Source organism: Hemitrygon akajei, chromosome 16 (genome assembly GCF_048418815.1).
Source record: "Hemitrygon akajei chromosome 16, sHemAka1.3, whole genome shotgun sequence".
Classification (NCBI taxonomy): Eukaryota; Metazoa; Chordata; class Chondrichthyes; order Myliobatiformes; family Dasyatidae; genus Hemitrygon; species Hemitrygon akajei.
The window spans coordinates 15,780,832-15,808,269 of record NC_133139.1 but is presented as its reverse complement, the minus strand read 5'-3'; the positions used below and the strand labels follow the sequence as shown (position 1 = coordinate 15,808,269).

At 40.8% G+C, this 27,438-nt stretch overlaps 1 protein-coding gene across 2 annotated transcripts in view; it reads right to left on the bottom strand.

Moving 5' to 3' along the window:
- Positions 1 to 6,514: 6,514 nt before the first annotated feature.
- LOC140739779 (uncharacterized) overlaps positions 6,515 to 27,438 on the bottom strand; it is a 187,915-nt gene continuing 166,991 nt past the window's right edge. For both annotated transcript variants that reach the window (XM_073068293.1, XM_073068294.1), the window contains one exon: positions 6,515 to 7,292. In XM_073068293.1, the coding sequence (XP_072924394.1) occupies positions 7,038 to 7,292 (255 nt within the window). In that variant the 3' untranslated portion in view covers positions 6,515 to 7,037. The remainder of the gene's footprint in view (positions 7,293 to 27,438) is intronic.

Below are 27,438 nucleotides of genomic sequence, written 5' to 3'. Positions count from 1 at the left end.
ACTCCAATGGCAGTGAAGTCAGAACCAAAGTAAAAGCAAAAGCGAGGACATACAAGGAAGCCAGAGCTAGTGGGAAGATAGAGGATTGGGAAGCTTTTAAAAACTTGCAGAAGGAAACTAAGAAGGTCATTAGGAAGGAAAAGATGAATTATGAAAGGAAGCAGGTGACTAAAATCAAAGAACATACTAATAACTTTTTGATGTACATATAGGGTAAAAGAGAGTAGATATAGGACCAATAGAAAATGACACTGGAGATATTGTAATGAGAGATGCAGAGATGGCAGAGGAACTGAATGCATATTTTGCATCAGTCTTCACAGTGAAAGATATCTGCAGTATACCGGACATTCAACAGTGTCAGGGCAGTGAAGTTTGTGCAGTGAAAATTATGATTGCGAAGGTGCTCAGGAAGCTTAACGGTCTGAAGGTGGCCAAATCTCCTGGACCTGATGGAATGCACCCTTGGGCTCTGAAGGAAGAAGCTAGAGAGATTGTGAAAGCATTAACAATGATCTTTCAAGAATCGATAGATTCTGGCATTGTACGGGAAGACTGGAAAATTGCAAAGGTTACTCCATTATTTAAGAAGGGTGGGAGGCAGCAGAAAGGAAACTATAGACCTGTTAGCCTGACATCAGTGGTTGGGAAGTTGTTGGAATCGATTGTTAGGGATGAGATTAGGTGTACCTGGAAGCACATGACAAGATAGGCCAAAGCCAGCATGGTTTCCTGAAAAGAAAATCCTGCCTGACAAACCTACTGCAATTTTTTGAGGAAATTACAAGCAGAGTAGACAAAGGAGATGCAGTAGGTGTGGTGTATTTGGATTTTCACAAGGCCTTTGACAAGGTGCCGCACATGAGGCTGCTTAGCGAGATAAGAGGCCATGGAATAAAGGGAAGTTACTAGCATGGATGGAGCATTGACTGATCGGCAGAAAACTGAGTGGGAATAAAGGGATCCTATTCTGGCTGACTGCCGGTGACCAGTGGAGTTCCACAGGGTCAGTGTTGGGATTGCTGCTTCGATGTATGTCAATGATTTGGACTATGGGATTAATGGATTTGTGGCTAAATTTGCTGATGATACAAATTTAGGTGGAGGAGCGGGAAGTGTTGAGGAAACAGAGAGCCTGCAGAGAGACCTAGATAGTTTAGGAAAATGGGCAAAGAAGTGACAAATGAAATACAATGTTGGAAAGTATATGGTCATGCACTTTGGTGGAAGAAATAAATGGCAGACTATTATTCAGGTGGGCAGAGAATTCAAAATGCAGGGATGCAAAGGGACTTGGGAGTCCTTCTGCAAGATACTCTAAAGGTTAACTTCCAGGTTGAGTCGGTTGTTAAGAAGGTGAATGTAATGTAGGCATTCATTTCTAGAGGTACAGAATATAAAAGCAGGGATGTGATGCTGAGGTTCTGTAGGGCACTTGTGAGACCACACTTGGAGTGTTGTGTGCAGTTTTGGGCTCCTTATTTTAGAAAGGATATACTGACATTAGAGAGGGTTCAGAGAAGATTCATGAGAATGATTCCAGGAATGAAAGGGTTACCGTATGAGGAATGTCTGGCAGCTCTTGGGCTGTATTCCCTGGAGTTCAGGAGAATGAGGGGGGGGGGGGTGGGGGGGATTTTATAGAAACATTCCCAATGTTAAAAGGCCTGAACAGATTAGTTATGGCAAAGTTATTTCCCATGGTAGGGGATTCTAGGACAAGATGGCATGACTTCAGGATTGAAGGATGCCCATTTAGAACAGAGATGCAGAGAAATTACCTTAGTCAGAGCAAGGTAAATCTTTGGAATTTGTTGATATGAGTGACTGTGGAGACCAAGTCATTGGGTGTATTTAAGGCAGGGATAAGTAGGTTCTTGATTAGCCAGGGCATCAAAGGGTATGCGGAGAAGGCAAGGGAGTGGGGATGACTGGAAGAATTGGATCAGCCCATGATTGAAAGGCCTACTTCTGCTCCTATATCTTATGGTCTTATGGAATTTGAAAATACCAGCAGTTACCCTATAACACAATTTATAATTTTAAAACTCTCCATATGCTGTCTCTCAGAAAATTTCTTTGGAGAGAAAGCTCAGGTTTAATATCACTGGCATACAGTATGTCGTGAAATTTGTTAACTTAGTGGCAACAGTACAATGCAATATCTGATAATATAAAAAAAACATAAATCAAATACAGAAAGTATATATGTGTATATCAAATAATTATATTAAAAATAGTGCAAAAACAAAAATAATATAAAATAAGTGAGGTAGTGTTCATTGATTCAATGTCCATTAGGGGTCTGATGGTAGAGGGGAAGAAGCTGTTCCTAAATTGCAAAGCATGTGCCTTCTGTACCTCCTTCCTGATGGTAATAATGAGGAGAGAGCATGTCTGGGTGCTGAGAGTCCTTAATAATGGACACTGCCTTTCTGAGGCACCACTCCTTGAAGATATCTTGGTTACTATTGAGGTTAGTCCCCAAGATGGAGCTGGCTAAGTTTACAAATTTCTGCAGCTTCTTTCAGTCCTGTGCAGTAGCCCCTCCATACCAGACAGTGACATAGCCTGCAAAATGCTCCCCACAGTACATCTGTAGAAGTTTTTGAGTGTTTTAGGTGACAAACCAAATCCCCTCAAACTCCAAATGAAATATATCTGCTGTCTTGCTTTCTTTATAGCTGCACTGATATGTTGGGACCAAACTCTATAACAAATCAGAATTTATTTGACTATGAGAATACAGAGAGGCTTCAAAGGGATGTAGACAGCTTCATTGAATGGGTAAGATTGCACAGATAGGATATAAGGTGAAAAAGTATGAGGGGTGATTGATAAGTTCATGGCCTAAGGTAGAAGGAGTCAATTTTAGAAAACCTAGCACATTTATTTTCCCTACATTTACACACTTAGTCCAGCGGTCATGGAGCATACGAACCTCTTCTTTATAGAAATCGGCATCTTGGACCACCAGAAGTAGTCCACAGCAGGGGTGATTGATAAGTTCATGTCCTAAAGTAGACGATGAGTTATTAACTTCAAACTTTCTGCATTTTCACTCAAAGAGTTGAACTGCATGTGCATGTAACAAGAGCTGTATAACTCATCCCCTTCTTCCTTAGGCCACAAAGTTATCAATCACCCCTGCTGTGGACCACCTGGAGGTCCAAGGCACTCTCATTATATCCATCTTCCTCTGGTGCTCCCCTCCCCCTTTCTTTCTCCCTCGGCCTCCCGTCCCATGATCCTTTCCCTTCTCCAGCTCGGTATCCCTTTTGCCAATCACCTTTCCAGCTCTTAGCTTCATCACTCCCCCTCCGGTCTTCTCCTATCATTTTGGATCTCCCCCTCCCCCTCCCACTTTCAAATCTCTTACTATCTCTTCTTTCAGTTAGTCCTGCTGAAGGGTCTTGGCCTGAAACGTTGACTGTACTTCTCCCTATAGACGCTGCCTGGCCTGCTGCGTTCTACCAGCACCTTGTGTGTGTTGCTTGAATTTCCAGCATCTGCAGATTTCCTCATGTTTGCCTGATTATTCTTAGATCTTTTCTGTCGATATTAATATCTTTAAGCATTTTCATGATGACTTGGTGTTTCACTGTGTCAAAGGCTTTTGTGTAGTCAATGAAACAGAAGTATAGGCCTTATTGTACTTCTATTGACCTTTCGATAATACTCCTGAGAACATAAGTTGTGCTTGATGTTCCCTTGCCTTCAACAAAGCTGAACTGTTCTTCATTGATCTTCGGTTAATTTTTTTTCTTATTCTCAGCATGATGATTCCAAGTAGAATTTTTGTGAGGTGGCTCATTAAACCAATTGTTCTGTGTTGTCCACACTCTGTTGCACCTGGTTTCTTTGGCAGTGCAATAAATACTGCCTTTAAAAGATCTTCTGGTACTTTGCCACTGTTGTATATTCTACTCAATAAGATAGTTAATTTCTCTACACCAAATTCTTCTAGTATTTCATACAGTTCAATTGGAATGTTATCTGGTCCTGATGATTTCCCCTTTTGCATTTTCTTCATAGCACGTTCCACTTCTTCTTTCAGTTTTGCTGGGCCCTTGTTGTTGTTACCAATATCAAAGTTGTCCTCTCCGTCTTTATCATCGTATAGGTCTTTGATATGAATAGACATGTGGATAGCCATACAGATAGACAACGAGATTGGTGAATATCAGCCAATAAAGTGCGGAATCAGACAGGGTTGTGTTCTATCACCAGACCTGCTTTCCCTGTACAGTGAAAACATCATGAGAACCATACAAGACCTACCTGGAATAAGTACAGGAGGATACAATATCAACAACCTCCACTATGCGGATGATACAGTACTGATAGCAAACAGTGACGTAAGTTTACAGAAACTAGTATCTACCATCAACACAGAGAGCGAAAGACTTGGCCTAACCTTAAACAAAAAGAAAACTTAAATAATGGTAATATCAAAGAAACCTGATATCCCAAACTGTAGGATCGCATTGGGAAATGAAATCCTGAAACAAGTTCACAACTTCAAGTACCTTGGATCATGGGTAACATCTGATGGCAAATGTGAACAGACATAAAAGCAAGAATGGCAACAGCAAGAACAGCATTTACAGAAATGAGAAACGGCCTAAAGAACAAGAAAATAGCAATTGACATCCGCCTTAGAACTCTCAGGTGCTACATTCTTCCTATATTGATGTATGGCTGCGAGTCATGGACAATCACAAATGCAACGGTAAAAAGAATCAATGCAGCAAAGATGTGGTTCCTCAGAAGAACGTTATGCATATCAAATGTGGACAGGATAACCAACAAAGAAGTTCTACAGAGAATGAAAACAAAATGTACACTACTTAAAAAAAATCAGAAAACAACAATCAAAATTCTTTGGACACAACGTGCGAAGAGAGACATTAGAACATTTAGTTACAACTGGAAAGCTGGAAGGAAAAAGAAGCAGAGGCTGACAGAGAGTGAAAATGATGGATTAACATCATGGTTAGAAACAGGGGAGGCAACAACTACAATTCGGAGGGTCAGGGACCGTGATGGATGGAGAGACATGATCGCCCACGCCAAATGGCAAGGCACCTGAACTAACCAGCCTGTCTCCTGTAAAAATGCTATTCCCTTATCTCAGTTTCTTTGTTTCTGCCAGATGTGTTCCCAGGTTGAGGCTTTCCTTTCTAGGACATCAGAAATGTCATCTTTCTTCAAAGAACAGTGTTTCCCTTCTTCCACCATAGATGCTGCCCTCACCTGCATCTCCTCATTTCCCAAACATCCACACTCAACCCATCTTCCCGCTGCCTTAACGATGATAGAGTTCCTCTTCTCCCTACCTACTACCCCATCAGCCTCTGTAACTTCCACCACTCCAAAAGGATCCTATCACCAAATATACCTTTTACCTCCTCCCATCTCTCCACTTTCTACAGAGATCAGTCCCTCCATGATTCCCTTGTCCATTCATCCCTCCCCACTAATCTCCCTCCTGGCATCTATCCCTGCAAGTGGTCAAAGTGTTACACCTGCCTATTCACCTCCTCTCTCACGTCCATTCAGGGCCCCAAACAGTGGAAATTCCTGGTGGCCAAACATTTTAATTCCAATTCCCACTATCGTTCCAATGCGTTGGTCAATGGCTCCCTCTTTTGCCAAGATGAGGCCACCTGTAGGATGAAGGAGCTTATATTCCATCTGGGTACCCTCCAACCTGATGGCATAAATATTGATTTCTCCTTCTGGTAATTTTTTCCCTCCCCCTTCCTTCTTCTATTCCCCACTCTGGTCCCTCAGCTCTATTTTTCTCTATTCACTTGCTTATCACTTCCCCACCGCTCCTCCTCCTTCCCTTTCTCCTATGGTCCACTTTCCTCACCTCTCATATTTCTTCCTCTCCAGCCCTTTATCTCTGCCACCCACCTGACTTCACCTATCACCTTCTAGCTCTCCTCTTTTTTTATTCAGGTGCCTTCCCTCTTCCTACTCAGCCCTGAAGAAGGTCCTGGCTCAAAACGTCGACTGTTCATTCATTTCCTTAGATGCTGCCTGACCTGCTGAGTTCCTCCAGCACTTTGTGTGTGTCATTATTGAATGGCAGCGCTGGTTTGAGGGGCTGAATGGCTTAATCCTACCTCTTCCTTCTGCTCCACCACCAGCTTGTTATGGCTACAGTTCATTCAGTAAATATTCACTACAATATCTCAACAAGGCTTCTTCAAAAATATCTCCCAAACCTTCAGTTCAATCCACTAGGAGGAAAAAGAAAAAACAGTAAATACTGCGAAATGGTACAAAGACAAATAAAACATTGGGATGTTTTTCAGCTTGGAATGAATTTATCCAGTTTTCTTGTGCGTCACTTTTCTAGGAATCGCAATGGCAAGCTTTTCCAGTCTAGGTGAAGCGACTGCCTTTTTTGCTGCTTCGGAAACTGTGAATGGATTTTCAATTTTGGCTGGTGCAGTGTAGATCTTTGGTTTAGCAAGCTCTTGGATTCTTTCAGAGGCTGAATAGTTCAAGGTACTTTCTGATATTGGTTCCTCTAATGATCTATTGAGAATGTAGCCTGCATAGTCTCCCTTGGGCTCTATAAAATATAAAGTATTACTCACATTGTAGCACTAGAGGGGAATGTAAAAACAGGTGAATGACTAGGTAGATGTTTTTATTCAAAATTAATCATTTGTTAAACTCATTTAATACAAATAGCTATTAATGCTTCCCTGGCATTCTACTATTGAAGAGCATAGATTTGGGATTCCCTTGTATCATAATTTCACTGTTTACCCAACAATTATCTAATGGCTGAAGGGCTAATAATGATCATATCTGCATCTGCACATAAGTAGCCTCAGGGATTTCTTTCTGATGGTGTTCTGCCTCAGGGTGCCTACTATCCAATCTGAAACCTCTCATAACCACTGACTGAACTAATAGCATCTTATCCCTTTGAATAGATTGCACCAATCTTTATTCGTGTAAATTAAATATAAAAGAATGTTAATGATAATTCTATGCTCTATTAGAAATCAATTTCATTGTCCCCATTGTGCTCTCAAAATGAAGAATTCTGCAATTGCTCCTATACTTAAATTTGATATGTTCTTACTTGCTAATTCTTGAATCCTCTCAGATGGAGAATAGGATTTAGTTGCTTCACTTATCTCATTGTCCCAGTAGGGGTAGTCCCAGAGGTGAGAACTCTTCGTAGGTGGTTCAGCACGCTTTTTGTGCTGGGCTAGGAAATCCATTCGAGGTAAGTTTTCAATATACTGGATATCCTGACTGACCTGGTTTGAAAATTGCAAAATGAGACTGGAATGAAGTAGCCCAAAATTTATACAGCAACTTTGACAAGAACTTACCTAATTATAGCATTTTAACACAGTTCGAGTGTTATTAAACAACAAAGCCGTGGAGACACAAATAGGGGCAGATAATCAAAGACAAGCTCGAAGAGGCAGATTTAAAGCAGGGGGTCCCAACATGGGGTCCATGCACCCTTCAGTTAATGGGAGGGGTCTATTGCATATAAAAAGTTGGGAACTGCTGGTTTAAATGGACATCTTAATGGAGGAAAGTTTGATGCAGAGGAAGAAAAGATGCTAAGGGAATTCTAGTCTCTAAAGAAGCATCCGTTGCTAATGGTGGTGGAATTAAATTTTGGGAAGATCAATAAGCCAGAAATGGAAGAGAGCGGATATCTCAAAGGGCCATCCTCACCGAGCATCCCCGCACTGAACAAACTACTTTTGTCTCCTTCCCCAGACCTGTCAAAGGGTCTCTGACCTAAAACGTTACCTTTGCTTCTTTTCCCATATATGATTTGCTGAGTGTTTCTCACATTTTATGTTTTAGAACACATAACGGTACAACACAAATCAGTCCATTCAGCCCATGATGCCTGTGACAACCATGATGCTAATCCAAACTAATCCCATCTGTCTGCACAGCATCTATTGACTTTCTTAAACAGAGGACAACATTGCTATTCCCCAGTTCCTTGGGGGGGGGGGGGCTTCCATGTAACTAACAAAAATTTCTGTCAAGGTGCCAGCAATCTTTGCATTTGCCTTTTTCAATAGCTTGGGATCAATCCCATCACAACCTGGCGAATTATTGATCTTAATGTTCTTCAAGAACCCCAAAACCTCTTCCATCATGATATAAGACCATAAGATATAGGAGCAGAAGTAGGCCATTCAGCCCATCGAGTCTGCTCTGCCATTCAATCATGGGCTGATTCTATTCTTCCAGTCATGCCCTCTCCTCTCCCTTCTCCCCATACCCCTTGATGCGCTGGCTAATCAAGAATCTATCTATCTCTGCTTTAAATGTACCCAGTGACTTGGCCTCCACAGCCACTTGTGGCAACAAACTCCACAGGTTTACCACCCTCTGACTAAACTAATTTCTCCACATCTCAGTTCTAAAAGGACGTTCTTCAATCCTGAGGTCATGCCCTCTTGTCCTAGACTCCCCTACCATGAGAAATAACTTTGCCATATCTAATCTGTTCAGGCCTTTTAACATTCAGAATGCTTCTATGAGATCCCCCCCACCCCATTCTCTTGAACTCCAAGGAATACAGCCCAAGAGCTGCCAGACATTGCTCATACAGTAACCCTTTCATTCCTGGAATCATTCTCATAATGTCAACCTGTGTTAGAATATCATCGTATCACTCCCTCCCTGATCTTGCTATGGTTGATACCAGGGGCAGCACAGTAGCATAGTGATTACAACAATGATTAACAGTACAAGCAATCTGGGTTCAATTCCTGCCACTTCCTGGAAGGAGTTTGTATGTTCTCCCCATGACCACGTAGGTTTCCTCCCGGTGCGCTGGTTTCCTTTCACAATCCAAAGACGTACCAGTTGGTAGGTAAATTACTCATTGTAAATTGTCCTGTGATCAGGCTCAGATTAAATCAGGGGATTGCTGGGCAGCATGGCTTGAAGGGTTTACTCCATGCTGAATCCCAATAAACAATAACATAAATGTGAAGTACTCATGCAGCAAATTATTTCAGTTTTTCAACATCTGCAATCATTTTTGTTTTTCACTACCTCGGGGAGTTATCGGACTGGAGATGCGGCACAAACAGATTTGAAAATGAAAATGAAAATTGCAAAACAGTATTGTGTTTAACCAATATAGGTCAACAAGTTCAGCAAAGCTTGATGAGAGATCACCATCATGCAAATTGGATAACATCATATTTACTGACAGTAAACAATGGGGTTATGCTGAATGGCCAGAAATCAGACATCTTCAGCTAAGTTATTTAGCATAATTGTGATAGAGATCAAGGAAGGACCAGACTTATTTCAGTCACTTTATTCATCAGACATGATCATAGGCATATTTGTTTGATCAAAAATTGGACTATTTGTACACTCTGACAGACAGCCTTCACAACTCTAATTCTTTGTGTGTGGGCTGTCTGTCCTCAGAAGGTTGCAGACCATCCATGTGAATTGGTTCATCTCAGCAAAGGTGTCTTTCAGTTATACTGTGCTCCCCACTGTAAATTTGTAATTCATTGAAACCATTTGTTGGACTCAAAATATTGAAGTAAACAGCATCATTATAACTATTGAAATTATGTTGAAACATCTTTATTCTTATTATGTATTTTTAGGAGTATAAAACCTTGATGTTCTTTGAGGTTTGAGATTCTGAGAGTGTGTCCAAGAGAACGGCTGCTTGTTGTGATCAATAAAGAACTTCTGTATTCACCAGCTTCATTTTCCAGTGGCTTAGTCACAGTCACAACAATTACTGTCCTCATGTTAATTAGCCTCCAAATGTTTAGTCATCTGCAGATTTGGAAATTGTAAACCCAAAACTAAACCATTAATACATGCAAAGAAAACCAGTGGTCCTTTTACTGACCCCTGGGGGATTCTGCTGTATGCATTCGTCCAGTTTGATAAAAAAAACCCATTATTTTCAGTCACTGTCTCCTACTATTCAGTTAAATTCTAATCCACGTTGCTATAGCCTTTTGTTCTGTAAACTTCAATCCTGGTGATATATTATGCACATTAAATGCCTCTTGAAAGACCATTTTTCCTTCAACAAACCTTCACCAGATTAGTAAAACAGAATTTGCCGAACTCAAATCCATGAAGACTTTCTCTAATCAATCCCCTTTGTCTAAGTAACTGCTAATTATTTTATTATAACTGTGATCCTTACTAATTCCAGCTAGTAATAAATCATAATAACAACTCCCATTGGACAGTGTCTTTAACATGCCAAAACCTATCCATATGCATCACAGGAATACTATCAAATAAGACACAGAAGAAGATGCTTAGACAGGTGGCCAAAAGTTTGGTCCAAATTTGGTATCTAATTCTGTCCTGGATTATTGTTTCTAGAATGTTCTTTGCCACCAGAGTAAAACTGATTAGTCTGTAGTTAATTAGATCAGCCCCGTATCCTTTGTGGAACAACAATGTGTAGTTACAAGTTTCCACACCACAGTCATCACCCTGAACCTTGCAGGGTTATGATCAGAACATGTACAATTTCCACCTTTACTTTCCTTAGTGATCTGAGATGCACCCTCTATGAACCATATCATTTATCCACATTAAGTGGAGTTGGGCTTTGTATTACTTCCTCTTTAATAATTTTTGACATGCCCCGAATACTTAGTTTCCAAGAATGTTTGGAACCCATTCCTTCACGGTTCTGTTTCTCCCACATTTTTGTGATTAATTACTCCTGAAACTTAGGTATCTTGATTTTGGTTTGAGAACACTTTTTGATTGAAATTTAAATTCAATAGCCATTTGAAATCTGGTTCTCAGTAAATTGCTTGTTGAACTTCCAATATTCTTTGCATCCTTTCTCCTCCTTTCATCCTTTTTTCCTCTTTTCATTGATATGTCCCTTTATGCAATGAACCTTCCTATGAGGATATTTGTCCCAAAACTGTCAAAATGCAATTTTACTGATCTGGTTGTACATTCTCCAAAACTAATTATCAACTTGAAACTCCTAGAGCTGGTCTCTTTCCCTCAGGAATCTACAGTCCTGTTTCCTGTGATGTCTGGAAATGTGCCTAATTTGAAGTATTGTGTGGAGTTCTGGTCACCCACCTCCAGGAAGGGTAACATTGAAAAGGGAAAATTTACACGGATGTTGCTGGGACTTGAGGATCTGGGTTATATGGAAATGTTGAATAGGTTAGGACTTTATACCCTGGAGCAAAGATGAATGAGGGGAGGCACTGTATACACAATTATGAGAGGTATAGACAGAATATAGTAAATGCAAGCAGGCTTTTTCTACTGAGTTTGGATGAGACTAGAACAAGAGGTCATAGGTTAAGTGTGAAAGGGAAATTTTAAGGGGAAACTGAGGGGGAATTTCTTCACGCAGAGAGTGGTGAGAGTGTGGAGTGAGCTGCTAGCAGAGGTTATGGACATGAGTTTGATCTTAACATTTAAGAGAAGTTTGGATAAGTACATGGATTGGGGGGTGGGAAGGCCTAAAGTTGGTGGGACTAGGCAGAACAATATTTTGATGTGGACTTGATAAGCCAAAGGACCTGTTTTTGTGCTGTAATACTCTATGACTATATCTCTTCAGCTCTGTATTTTCCTGCCTCCTATTTCTATGGAACAGGGAGTGATCTGCCTTTGAAGTCTTACGTTTTAGCCTCTTAACTACCTAACATCTACCTACAGGTTCTCAGTATTGTTAACTATCTACACTCAGTGGCCACTTTATTAGGTACACCTGTACACCTGCTTGTTAAGGCAAGTATCTAGTCAGCCAATCATGTGGCAGCTATCGTAAAAACATATAGATGTTTTCAACTGTTCAGTTTCAACTGTAGATTCAGTTGTTAGAACAAGTGTCAGAATGGAGGATCAAATGTGATCTAAGTGATTTTGACTGTGGATTGATTGGTGGTGCTAGATGGGGTGGTTTGAGTATGGAGTCATCGAGTTGTGGAACATTACAGCATAATTCCATTGACGTGCAGCCAGAGAATAGCCCTCTACATCTCTTCCATCCACGTACCTATCTAACTTTCTCTTAAATGTTGAAATCAACCCTGCATCCACCACTTCTGCTAGCAGCTCACTTCACACTTACACTGCATGAAGATTCCCCCTCACGTACCCCTTAAACATTTCACCTTTCACCCTTAGCCCATGACCTCTAGTTGTAGTCTCACCCAACCTCAATGGAAAAAGCCTGCTTCTATTAACCTCACCTATATCCTTCATTATTTTGTGTACCTCCATCAAATCTCCCCTCAATCTTCCACATTCTAGCGACTAAAGGCTTAACCTATTCACCTTTCCCTTTAACTCTGGCCTTGAAGTCCTGGCAATATCCTTGTAAATTTTCTGTGCACTCTTTCAATCTTATTTAAATACATCTTTCCTGTAGGTAGGTGACCAAAATTGGATACAATACTCCAATTAGACCTCACCAACGTCTTTAACAATTTCAGTATAACATCCCAACCCCAATACTCAATACATTGATTTATGAAGGCTAATGTGACAAGAGATCTCTTTATAACCCTATCTATCTGTGACACCACTTTCAAGGAATTATGGATCTGAACTCCCTGATCTATTCTACGCACTCCTCAGTGCCCTACTGCTCACCTGTCTGACATGCTACCAGACCTACTCTGGTTGGTTCTCCCAAAGTGCAACACTTCACAGCTGTCTGCATTATATTCCATTTGCCATATTCAGCCCATTTTTCCAGCTGGTCCAGATCCTGCTTCAAGCTTTGATTCCTTGCTCTTCACTGCACCCCCAAACTTGGTGTCATCCGCAAGTTTGCTGCACCAGCTTTCCACATTAAGATCCAGATTGTTGAAATAGGTGGCAAGCAACAATGGACCCAGCACCAATCCCTGCGACACACCACTAGTCGCAGGCCACCAGTCAGAGAAGCAACCATCTACTACTACTTTCTGGCTTCTTCCACAAAGCCAATATCTAATCCAATTTACTACCTCATCTTGAATGCCAGATGACTAAAAAACTTCCTTGAAAACTCTGTAAGATTGGTTAGTCACAACTTAGTACACAAAGTCATGTTGACTATGCTTAATCAGTCCCTGTATATCCAAATATCTACAGCATATACTCTGGTCCTTTAGGATACCTTCCAATAACTTTTTCTCTACTGATGTCCTGGCTTTCCTGAATAATCCTGAATAATGATAATTTCCTGGCTTATTCATAGAGCTTTTCTTAAACAAAAAAAACATCATTAGCTATCCTCCAATCCTTTAGAACCTCACCAGTGACTACCGATGTTTTAAGTATCTCTACTACAGTCCCTGCCATTTGTGTACTAGCCTCCTACTGGTCTTGGTGCTGCATTGCTTCACATATATAGACTCTACGTCTGTCTCCCAAGTAAACACAAATGCAAAAAATCCATTTACGATCTCCCCCATCTCTGTCTGCTTCATGCATAGATGACAACTCTGATCAACCAGAAGACCAATTGTCCCTGGTTATCCTTTTGTTCTTAATATTTCTGTAGAAGGCCTTAAGATTCTCCTTCGCTTTGTCTGCCTGAGCAATCTGATGTCCTCTTTTAGCCCTCCTGATTTCCTTCTTAATTGTTAAAAAGGAAAATCCCAGATTTTCTCTACAGCTGCTCTTCTGGGATTTTCTCATACAACAGTCTGCAGGGTTTACAGATACTGGTGTGAAAAACATAAAACGTCAGTGAGCAGTGTAGTGTATTTAATATTTCTGCAACATTTGAGTAATATTTGAAATATATTATTTGAGTAGGAATTCTTTTTTGGCATATAATAATTCATTATAGTGAATGGCATATGTCATTACACTACCACGTCATATGTGAGAGCCTCACTAAAGAAAAGGAACGTAAATTAAGTAGACATGTTCATCCCGGCTCCTGTATTTTTCTTTCAATTAGTTTCTGGATTAACAAAACATAACAGTGGCAAAAAAGTAATTTTAAAAGGAACCCAAAATGGCCACCTTACTGTTGAGGCACAGCACGATTTTTTTCTTCACAAGGGGAGCGAGGTGTTGCACACGTTGTACAGCACACGTTTCTTCAGAAGTGGTCAAAAGACAGTGAGTTTAAAAAAAGGCAGAAAATGGACAAAATTCAGGGGTTTCATAAACAATGAATACCAGGTGATAATAATAAATGCAACAAAAGCAGAAATGGCTGGATATATCAGAAAAATAGATGCATTAGATTGTGCAACAGATAATTAGATGATGTACACTGAACAAATTGAATATTATTTTGAAGCAAATGAAGTAGCCAATGGGAAGTGAGAGCTAGTGTTACTGAGTGCAATAGATGGAAAGGTGTATAATTTGCTTAGAAACATTTCAAAGATACTGAACTGAAGCCTGCAAATATCCACCTAAGAACATACTGGAAAAACGATAACTCTTGTAGGAATGACATTTGTAATAGTGAAGTACAATAAGCAATAAACAACATTGGGCTTGTATGTGGTTAAAAAAAATCAGGAGGGCCAGCATTGTACAGCCATGACTGTTTGAAATAACTACAGCTTGTTTGGTGATCCATCCAGCATTTGCATGCCACATCACCTGCAATGGAGTCAACTGACATGGGAATTAAGAAAAGAACTGGATGACATCATAGTAGTGTTTAAAAGTAGCAGTGGAAAACTGAAACATATCAGGTGTAAAATACTGTTAAATGAAAAATTGCACACCTGAGTTTTACAGAGGTTGTCAGGCTCTTTATACCGGCTGTGATCATGTAGCCACTGAGCTGGATTGCATGGAAGCTGAAGTAATTCTTTCCAAGGTTGAGTGGAGACCATGGACAATGCCAGTGGTTCCAGAAACCAAGAAGGATGGGTCTGTCAGGATCTGTGGTGATTTTAAAGTCTCCATCATCTTAATACTGAAAGTAGATCAATACCCTCTACCCAGAATAGAGGATATCTTTGCAAGCCTTTTAGGACAGAAACACTTCAGCCAAGTGGACTTGCCTTATCTACAGGTAGAGATGCAAGAGCAGTCTAAAGTGTTTCTCACAATAAACACTCACAAAGGGAGTTATTGCTATGTTAGGTTTATTTTTGGAGCAGTATCTGTGTCTGCACTCTGACAGAAGGCAATGGACCAGGGGCTGCAAGGCTTACCAAGCGCTTAGTTTCACCTGGATGACATAATTGTTACTGGTGAGGATGACAAGGAACGTGTCTAAAATCTCAAGACGGTGCTAAAAAAAATTGTATTATGGGCTCAGAGCATGATACAATAAGTGAGAATTTTTTAAACCAAGTATCACTTACTGTGGTTCACCCCTTGAATTCATTACTACAAATCAGGAAGAAATGGCAATGGGCAAAGCAATGTAAGGTAGCTTCCTAAAATTCAAAAGAAATGGTGACATCAGACACTGTACTCACACGTTATGATCCACATTATCCAGTGAACCTTGCCTGTGACACCTCGGCTTATGGTATAAGTGCAGTCATATTGCATGTCCTGAGTGATGAAAGTGAACACCCCTTATCCATTGCATTATGTTCCCTTATTGTTGCTGAGAACAACTATGCACAGATTGACAGAGAGGACACGAGTCTGGTTGGGGTGTAAACCATTTCAATCAGTACATGTATGGGAGAGAATTTACCCTCATTATGGATCATCAGTCTCCTACATCCATTTTCAATCCACAGAAGAGTATTCCAATAATAGAAAAAGAGATAGCCTTTGTTTCTTGGATGACATAATTACAAGATCGATTTCAAGAGGACAACTAATCATGGAAATGCTGATGGATTGTTCTATTTCCGATTGGAAAAAGACATATCAGAAAAATTGACAAAAGAGGATATTCCTCTTGATGTATTCTCCCTAACGCAAATCAAAAGTCTTCAGATACGGAAGAGATGATCCATAGGGAAACTAGAAAAGACCACTCCCTGTATTGGGTCTCATGGCAACCCAAAATGTCTGGACTGTTCAGCAGAAACCCCAGTTTCCCCATTTTAAGCAAATTTCACCCAAGAAGTTTTGTGGACTATCTGCTTGTTCCTGTTTGTCTACTTGGAAGTCACCTATTTCTTCTCCACCTGCACTTTACACCTGCAGTGTGATCATCTCCTGAAACTCACTACTCATGAAATGCTCATCTTCCTGTTAGCTGTGGCTTATCCTTCAAATTCCAGAGTTTGACTTCTTCAAGCTGATGCCAATTCCTGAGTCTATAGTGTTCCACAGAATGTGCTTTCACCAGCTCAGTGTCGACATTTCTCTATTTATGAAATCTACTCAATTTAGAGAAATAATATTCTCAAAATGTAGTTAATATTCAATAATTTAATATTTTATTCATGCTGAATTAATTTATTATGCTTTATTTAAATAAAAAGGCTTGCTTAAACTCACCATTTCTGTTTCTTGCATCCCATTTTAATTATTGGTTATTTGTCCCCGGTCTTTATTTATACTGGCTTCTGTTTCTCACACATCTTTTAAGTTCCCTGGGAATCTGTCTCCTGTGCTATTTTTAAACTTGATCTGTCAATCTCATGACTTTTGAAAGTTTTTTAAAGTGAAAAACTTACATTTAACTGACCTATGTCATAATTTCAAAGTGTCCTGAAGGGTTTTACAGCCAAGTTATCCTTTGTAGCTTCCTATATGAAAAAAACAACAACATAAAATAGATCTGACTTATCAGTGATGCTTGTTGAGGGTGAAATATTGACCTGAAATCGTGCCTGCTACCTTTTTTACATCCAGACAATGCATTAGTAATATATCGGGCCTAAAACACTTCACTTGTGACACTGAAAGCACTCTTATTTCTAGTGTCAGCCAGGATCAGGTGTTCAAGTTGCTGAAGGAGGACTTGAACCCACAACCTTCTTAACTGGAGGTTATAATGCTACCAATGAGTGAAATTTGCCACCTGATATTTTCTGAGATCAAAGTCAAAGTCAAAATTGAGTTTATTGTCATATGCACAAGTACATGGATGCACGGTTACCATGAAAAATTTACTTGCTTCAGCATCAGGCATATTTAATGCCCTGGTTCACATCTTTACTGTTACGCTGCAGGCATTTCATTGAGTAGCTCTGCAAGAGCTGTTCTGCTTTCAGCCTGTTTGGGTTATCGTTGAAGATAAGGGATGATGTAGAAGGTGTGCCATCCAATTAGTGGGAGGGTTTTCTTGGTGAGGGACAATAAGGTTGGTCTTGGGCTTTTGTTCAAGAGGAGGTGAAGAGAGAAGACACTGGGGAGAACCGGTCGTAGCATATGATCCAGTGGGAGAACCGTTTGTTCAAGGTGGATTGCGAGCGACGTTCGGAAGGTGGTGTGGGTATTCACGTTAACCAAGAGCTCAGCGCATGAGTGACAGAGAAGTTCAGGATGAGCTCTAACTTGTGCACATGTGACTGTTTAATTAGAGTGGGCTCTCTTCTTTTTGTTATTCTTTACTAACCCTTCAGTTAAGATTCATAAATATTATTCCTTTAATTACATGCTGCGTACTGTCTGAAATTTCATGGCATTAATTTGTAACAGGGTAGCAATTGACACAGCTCGTCCACACAAACTGAGGTTTGGAGTGGGTTTGCGTGTTTGGCGGGGTTGGAGATTGTCTTCCCTAGACTTACACATTCGAGGAAACCAGCGTGTTTCACATATAGCAACAGATATGCAAAACTGACAAGAATAGCATAAATTAAGGACAAAATAGGCACAATTTTTACAAGAAAGAACATATGTCGAATACCTGGTGAATTTTGGGGTATTGCAAGTCTGTGTTTTTGCTGTTGCTTTGCTCATGCTTGAGAGCTTGGTGGCGGGTGCTGATGCTTTTTTTGGTGGTGGGGGGAGGGGGGAATGGTTGCTCGCTACCGCTTACTCGCGGGAGGGAGGGGAGCTGGTGGGGGGTTGACTTTGGGGTACTAACATTTAACTGTCGTTCATTCATTGGGGGCACCCCTCTGTTTTTGTGGACGGTTGTGAAGAAAAACCATTTCAGGATGTATATTGTATACATTTCTCTGACATTAAATGCACCTTTGACCCTTTGAGTTAGAACAATATAACAACAAAATTCATTGCAATGCAAAGTGAGGCTGAGGTAAATTCAAATTCAAGTTTATTGTCATTCAACTGTACATATATACAACCAACATTGAAACACATTGTATTTACTTTGCCTTTTTTTGAAACTGATCAACAGAAAAAGACTCTTTTGTGTCAAAATGAAACAGATCTTTACAAAGTGATCTAAATTAATTACAAATATAAAACACAAAGTAATTGATTGCATAAGTATTCACACACTTAAAGACAGTATTTAGTAGATGGACATTTGGGAGCAATTACAGCCTTGAGTCTGTGTAGATAGGTCTCTATCAGCTCTGCATATTTGGATACTGCAATTATTCCCCATTCTTTTTTACAAAACTGCTCAAGCTCTGTCAGACTGCATGGGAATCGTGTGTGAATAGCCCTTTTCAAGTCCAGCCACAAATTCTCAATTGGATTGAAGTCTGGACTCTGATTTGGCCACTTCATGACATTAACTTTGTTGTTTTTAAGCCATTCCTGTGTGGCTTTGGCTTTATGCTTGGGGTCTTGTCTTACTGGCAAACAAATCTTTTTGCAAGTCCCTGTTCTCTTACAGACTGCAGGTTTTCCTCCAGGATTTCCCTGATTTTAGCTACATTAATTTTACACTCTACCTTCACAAGCCTTCTTGGGCCTGCTGCAGTGAAGCATCCCCACAGCATGATACAGCACCACCATGTTTCACGGTAGGGATGGTGTGTTTTTGATGATGTGCTGTGTTTGGCTTACACCAAACATAGTGTTTAGTCTGATGGCCAAAAAACTCAATTTCGGTTTCATCAGACCATAGAACCTTCTTCCAGCTGACTCCAGAGTCTCCCACATGCCTTCTGGCAAACTCCAGCTGAGATTTCATGTGAGTGTTTTCAACAGTGGCTTTCTCTTTGCCACTCTCCCATACAGCCACGAGAGGTGAAGCACCCGGGCAACAATTGTTTTATATTTTTAATTAATTCAGATCAATTTTTAGAGATCAGATTTTACTTTCACATTTAAGAGTCTTTTTCTGTCGATCAGTGTCAAAGAAGGCCAAATTAAATCCACTGTGATTCAAAGTTGTAAAACAATTAAAACATGAAAACTTCCAAGTGGGATGAATACTTTTTATAGGCACTGTATATCACATACAGCACATAACAAAATATTACCATAAATAAGTTAATAAAATATCATTCACAATGCACGTAGTGCACTGTACAGTAAACAGCTCACTGTCCTAGTGATGAGACTTCAGAGATAGCAGGGTATTCATAAGTCTCACAGCCTGAGGGAAGAAGCTGTTACCCAGTCTGGCAGTCCTAGTCCTGATGCTCCTCTGCCTGCTGATGGCAGTGGGTCAAAGAGATTGTGGGATGGGTGGTAGGGATCCTCAAAAAAGCTTTGGGCACTTTGTCTACAAAGCTCCCAGTAAATGTCACAAGTAGGGGTGCAGGGAGAGAGTGCTGATCCTCTCAGAGGTTTCTCCTATCCTCTGTAGGGTCTTGCGGTCCAATGACTTGCAGCTTCTGTACCACACAATGATACAGTCAGACACCACACTCTCAATGGTGCTCGTGTAGAAAGTTGTGAGAATGAGGGTGGGGAGACTTGCAGGTGCCAAATGTATAAGTGACATATAGGCATCCGTTAGTCTCGAGAGATTTGCGCCTTGGAAAGCTTCCATGTTGCAGGCCTGGGCAGGGTTGTATGGGAGACCGGCAGATGCCCAAGCTGCAAGTCTCCCCTCTCCACACCACCGATGTTGTCCAAGGGAAGGGCAAGGGCCGATACAGCTTGGCACCGGTGTCGTCGCAGAGCAATGTGTGGTTAAGTGCCTTGCTCAAGGACACAACATGCTGCCTTAGCTGAGGCTCGAACTAGCGACCTCCAGATCGCTAGACCAATGCCTTAACCACTTGGCCACGTGCATAAAACATCACCAAACCACAAGAAATTAGAAGGGAGGACAATGCAAATCAAAAACAGGGCTGTACCAAACAGGAAAAACAAAGTGTAAATAATATAAAGGTTGAGAAAGATGCACAGTTCCCATTTGGGATATTTGGGAATTTTGCTGAAATGAGGAGGTACAGAAGTTAAAGTCAAATTTATTGTCATATGCACAAGTACCTGTATGCACCATTGTAAAGAAAAACTCAGTAGCTGTGGTAATGCAAGCACATGCATTATATTAGCAGAAAGCTTTATTTTGTAGATATAGACTACACAATGACAAGTATTGAAAGCACTGCAGAGGGAATTTATGCTGCACTTTAGGTGTATGTGATCAGTGATGCCTAGAAATCCTTTGTGCTCGGCAGTTCCTCGTGATCAAAACTTTCTGAGTTGAAAACAAAAACTCCTCAGCCAGCTTCCTCTATTTCATGTGCAATTTGCACTGCATTCCTCACCAATTTCTCAGTGCCAACCAAGTAAAAATCCCACAATTCATTATTGCATTTGACACTTTCATACATTGCACACAGATGGGGATCCCTACTAAATAATTAAATGTCTGTGCAAAATTGGCTATCTTGGCAGGGATAGGGATGTAAAGAGACGATTAGATACCTCATTTATCTGACTTATGCAACCCTTTCATGATAACCGTAAAGATTTATGTTAGAATTGTGCAAAGTAGGCCACTTATTTTCAATTTTAGATTCATTTTGATCTTAATGCATTAATATTTGCATGTTAATGTACTACAGCACTGCCAATTCACTCACGTCTCTAACCGTATCATGTAATTGCCCTATTCGTCAAAATTTCTCCTAAAAGCCTTAGAAATAATCATTTCAAACAGTTACTTGTACATTATTTCGCTCAGTTATCAGTACATTTTTCAACATTGGTGGTATGTTACACCAAGTCATGGCTTTAAAGTCAGCGCCCCTGTAAACCACTAAGTGACATCCGTGGTTCAGTGAATGTCACTTCTGAGTAATTGCGTTATGCATTCAAGCCCTACTCCAGAATTTTCTACAAATATTCAAGGATGTCCTGTCCAACACAGTTAAAATGTTTGACTCCAAGAGGCTGACGTGAAATGGGAATCATAAATTTCTAAAAGAAAATGTTATCTTTCAGACCGTACAAGGAAAAATAAAATGTCTGTAGTATATTAGTGCATGAAGAACATGGTATTACAAATGGCTTAATGGTTATGGTGGTAACTACCGTATGTTTGGGTCTTCTGTTGCTGCAGCCCATCCTCTTCAAAGTCCGATATATTATGCATTCAGAGTTGCTCTTTTGCACACCACTGTTGTAATGTGTGGTTATATGAGTTACTATTGCCTTTCTGTCAGCTTGAACCAGTCTGGCCATTATCCTTTGACCTTTCTCATTAAAAATGTGTTTCCAGCCACAGAACTACCAGTCACTGGAGTATTTTTGTACTTTTGCACCATTCTCTGTAAACTCTATAAACTGATAAGTGAGAAAATCCCAGAAGATCAGTAGTTTCTGAGATACTCAAACCACCCGGTCTGGCACCAAGAATCATACCACAGTCAAAGACACTTAGATCAGATCTCATCCCCATTCTGCTGTTTGGTCTGAACGGCAACTGAACCTCTTGACCGTGTCTGCATGCTATTATGAATTGAGTTGCTTTCACATGATTGGCTGATTAGATATTAGCATTAACAAGCAGGTGTACAGGTGTACCTGATAAAGTGGTCACGGTGTATATATTAGAGCAGAAGAAATTCAGGTTTAATTCTTTGTCTTTATTGATTCAACCACGTCAGGGGTTAAGACAAGTAAAATTAGCCTCTGTCTCTGTGGCTGAAGGAAGAGAGAATTTTACCTTTCAATCCTTGCTTACAATCTGTTGCACATGCAGGCAGGAAAATGTGTAGAAAAAGTAGGGCAACACTATGATATAACGGTTAACATTACGCTTCTACAGCACCAGTGACCTGGGTCCAATTCCTGCCACAGCCAGTAATGAGCTTGTACATTTCTCCCATGACTGTGTGGGTCTCCTCTGGGTGCTCGGGTTTTCTCCCACATTCCAAAGGCAGGTGAATTAACAGGTTAATTGGTTACATGGATGTAACTGGGTGGCACAGCCTCACTGAGCCAGAAGGGCCTGTTACCATTCTGTACCTCTAAATAAAATCTGATCAATATAACCAAAGAGTAGATTACGTTTGAGGTACTGCAGTGTGAGCATGCGTTCATTCTGCAATGTATGTCCTTTCCCTATGCATATCTAGCTCTCAAATTATAATACAGGGTTATCTAGATTTTTCAACAGATGTGTTAGAGGTGCCAGTTCCCTCTGTATGTCAATCCCCCGACTGATCAGCTTATTTTATTTATTTACTTAGAGACAGAGAAACATAGAAAACCTACAGCACAATGCAGGCCCTTCAGCCCACAAAGCTGTGCCAAACATGTCCTTACCTTAGAAATTACTTAGGGTTACCTATAGCTCTCTATTTTACTAAGCTCCATGTACCTATCCAGGAGTCTCTTAAAAGACCCTATTGTATCCGCCTCCACCACCATCACCAGCAGCCCATTCCACGCACTCACCACTGCCCATGTAAAAAAATTACCCCCAACGTCTCCTCTGTAGCTACTTCCAAGCACCTTAAAACTGTGACTTCTCATGCTAGCCACGTCAGCCCTGGGAAAAAGCCTCTGACTATCAACACGATCAATGCCTCTCACATCTAATACACTTCTATCAGGTCATTTCTCTGAAGAATGGCCTTGTCCAGGAGAAGACAGGCTTCATAGTTTTCCGGTACTGCACTGCTATCCTTCTAAAGTGATGTAAAGTACCTGCAGCAAATCAGGAGGTCGCAACACAAGCATCACAAACTCGTTCAAGCTGATGACCATGAGAGTCGATCAGTGAACTCAACCTCAAAGTTTGAACTAGTGCTACTATGTCTCACGTCTAACCAAAAGCCTCTAAAACTCAACCAAACTGCCTGCTTCCACTACCACCCCTGGTAAGCAGTTCCAGGCACCTACTGCTCTCTATGTAAATCAAAATTTGCAGAGCTTTGTGATTGATGAATGTACCTTCGAATGCCATAGCTGCATCTGTTACACTGTGCTATGCGCAACACTCCCTTCATTCACTATCAAAAAATCTCAACCCTCCCCACCTCTCTGCACAACCTGACCTTTATGCTTTCTATTTTCAGATAATCAAGCGCAGCCACTTGCCAGAGTAACACAAACTAAATGCTGGAGGTACTCAGCAGGTCAAATAGCATCAATGGAGAGGAATAAACAGTTTGCATCTTGGCATTTTCAGACCCTTCATCAGCTACCTGCCAGATGATGGTAGAAGAACACAGAGAGACTGAAGATGAAGACTCCGATTTCACATTTCCTGTCACCAACTGATACTGTATAATTAAGATACTTAGCTTGAGAAATAGGATTAGCATGTGGTGAGAGATCAAGTATGAGTAATCTGCAATGAGTGCAGGGAGAAATGGAACCTCAGGGAGCAACTCCCCAGAGGACAAGTTGCAAATGACTCTGCTGTAGGGGATGCAGTTGAGGATTTCAATAGAGCACCTAAAAAGGAAGGATCTAAGGTTTTCCTTAATCCTGTCCGCTAAGGCCTTCTCATGGCCCCTTCTGGCTCTCCTAATTTGATTCTTAAGCTCCTTCCTGCTGGCCTTAGAATCTTCTAGATCTCTGTCATTATGCACCTAGTTTTTGAACCTTTTGCAAGCTCTTCTTTTCTTCTTGATTAGATTTACAACAGCCTTTATACAACACGGTTCCTGTACCCTACCATCTTTTCCCTGACTCATTGGAACGTACCTATGTAGAACAGGCCCTTCCAGCCCAACGAGATGGGGTGTGCAGCGACCCACCTATTTAACCCTAGCTTAATCAGAATCATGTTTAATATCACCAGCATATGTTGCGAAATTTGTTGTCTTTGCAACAGCAGCACAATGCAATACATAATGATAGAGAGAAAAAAGTGAATAACAATAAGTATATATATATTAAAGAGTTAAATTAAGTTTGTGCAAAAATAAAAAAATGAAAGTAGTGAAGTAGTTTTTATGGGTTCGTTGTCCATTCAGAAGTCGGATGGCAGAACAGAAGCTGTCCCTGAATCATTGAGTGTGTGTCTTCAGGCTCATGTACCTCCTCCCTGATGATAGCAATGAGAGGGGGGCATGTCCCAGGTGATGGGGTCCTTAATGATGGATATCACCTTTTTGAAGGCATTGCTCCTTGAAGATGTCCTGGATATTACGGGGGCTTGTGCCCATGATTGAAATGACTAAGTTTACAACTCTCTGCAGCTTTTTTCAATCCTGTGCAGTGGCCCCTCATACCAAGCAGTGATGCAGCCAGTTAGAATGCTCTATATGGTACATCGGTAGAAATCTGTGAGGTCACAGGTCAATTTACGATGACCAATTAACCTACTAACCGGTATATCTTTGGATTGTGGGAGGAAAATCACTCGGTCACAAGGAGGACGTACATATTCCTTACAGACGGTGCCGAATTTGAACTCCAAACTCCGATGACCTGAGCTGCAATAATGTCACGCTAACCACTACACTACCATGGCATCTTACATTGACCAATTATTCTGTTCTGAATAAATTTAACATTCTCTGTCTGCTACCATGGCAGCAACAAACACCAGGATCAAGAGGAACACATCACATGGTTTCCAACGTTGCTATGGTACAAATAACACAAATTCAGCTCTCCTTTGCATAATCTTATAATATTCAGGTGGCTATAAACATGCTGCTAAAGCCTTTGAAATCAGAAAGGATATAAACATATGTAACACCAAGGTGCACATCCTGACTCACTTTCTCATCTTCCTGTGGGTAATTTTGCAAGAGGAGAAGGTAAATGTCAACTTTTGCACTTAAATCACAAGTAAGCCATGAAACAGGTAAAAATGTTTCTTTAGCATAAAAATTCAAAGCACTAAGCTTAGACTTTCCACCTTTTAGGAAATCAGACCTCAACCACTGAAAGCCTGCTAATGTGGCCAGTGTGGAGTCAAATGCAAAGACATGCTATCCGGGATTCTGTGAGGTCCCAGGGGTACTCTTAAAGCATTCTAGTCCATCGGGCAGATGGGGATCATCAGCCGTGATTGACAGCTCGTCTAGGAGAAGGGAAACTGATCTGAAACCTCTGCTGACTTGCGGCTATATCAACTCACGGGGAAAGCTTCAGGAGTAAGCCCCGAGGAAAAAAATCTGGTGCTGATGTCCCTAAGGCAGTCCTACATCATGGCAGTAGAGGAGGCCGTGGACAGACATATTGGAATGGGAATGGGAAATGGAATTGAAGTGGGTGGCTACAGAGAGATCCTACCTTTTCTGACGGATGGAGCGTAGGTGCTCAGTCCTACTTTGAGTTCAATGCTGATGCCAAACTGTATTAATCTCTGCCATTCTTTTGGGTTTATCTGGTGAGTAGAGCGGGGGAGCTTGCTCTTCATATTGCACTGCCCTGCCTGTGTATCTAGATAGCTAGGTCACTACATCCGTAGTCAACCCAAACTAACAGAGAGGCCTCAATGTATAAACAATGTCAAACACTCCTTTCCTTCGAGAATGCCAAATACTTCCATGCTCTTTTGCGGACGCAAGTTTCAGCCCCTTTTGTAGGTCTCGGCCCGAAACGTCAACAGTGCTTCTCCTTATAGATGCTGCCTGGCCTGCTGTGTTCCACCAGCATTTTGTGTGTGTTAAATGGAAAGCTGCTTCTCTTTTGACCTCTCACCCTGAAATTCCTCAGTTCGGATGATGTAGGGACTCACCACAATACACACAAAGTGCTGAAAATTAGCACTTGTAAGGAAAAGGATCTATTAAAGATTTTAGCAAGCTTGTGAAATGATACAAAATCATTAATTTTTCACACATTTCACTGCTAAACTTGTTTACATGTAGGTTTAAGAAGTTTGCAAGAGTTTAACAAAATTGCTGTGAAATTAATTTCACAATGAATCCACTCTCAGGCTGGAGGAGCAACACCTCATATTCCATCTGGGTAGCCTCCAACCTGATGACATGAGCATCAATTTCTCTAACTTCCAGGAATTTTGCTGCCCTCTCCACTTGCTCTCTTTATCCATTCCCCATTCTGGCTTCACTCTTACTCTTTCCCTTCTCCTCAACTGTCCATTATCTCCCTCTGGTGTCCCTCTCCCTTCCATGGTCCACTCTCCACCTTTCCCCTCTCAGCTTTATCCTCCCTCCCAAACTCACCCACATTCCCCCTCACTTGGTTTCACCTGTCACCTGCCAGCTTGTAATCCTTCACCTCCCTCTAACCTTCATATTGAGGCTTCTTCCCTTTCCTTTCCAATGCTGATGGAGGGTCTCAGCCTGAAGCATCAACTGTTTATTTCCCTCCATAGATGCCACCTGACACAGTGAATTCCTCCAGCTTTTTGTGTGCATTACTCTGAATTTCCAGCATTTGCAGAATCTCTTGTGATAATGTGAAATCTTTCACAGGAGATCATTAGCTTGTGTATGTGTTTCAATGGGACTGGGTTACCATTTATTACAATGTATAAGCACTCAATTAAAGGGCTATGGAAGCTGACACAAATTACTTGAGGAAGTGATGCTCAAACTCTTTTGTTGTTGTCAGGGTTTGGTCCTATCAACAGCAGAATACTGTCTGTTCTGGTAAATGACATACAAAACTCATCAACAAATATATTAATATTGAATGACATTGACTCGAGTCCACTTCATTACATTTCCCTCCACCATTCCATCAAAAAGCATCTTCTCCAACATTCCACTATGAGCTGTCTGCTCCAACATTCCATCATGAGTTATCTGCTCCAACTTTCCGTCATCAACTGTCTGCTCTGATTGATTTGTGGAAGGCCCTGGCTGACACAAAATTGTTATTTCAGGATGTCATATGTTTGAATTGGCAATTTGCCAGTTACTTTCCAAGTACCGTATGAATGCATAAATACAAAGGGCTTTGGCCTTGTGCTGAAACTTTGGTGACTGTTCAAGCTTGTTAATAATTCAAACTTTGGTTGAATCCTCGTCCATTTGAAAGATGCAAGTTAGCACCTTGATTTATTGCTATTTTTACCTTTATTTAAGTTGGTGTGGAACTAGATGAAGATGAATATGACGGACAATTATCATCTATTTATTCAGGTATATCAAATTTATTGCTCTTATATTTCCATCAAGTATAAAATAGTAGGAAGCGTTAATGGAAATCAAAGATATAAGAATCAGACAAGCATTCTGTCTGGATTTAAGTACACTGGGGGATACTTAACATAAAGATGAATATTCTTTTCATTTTAGA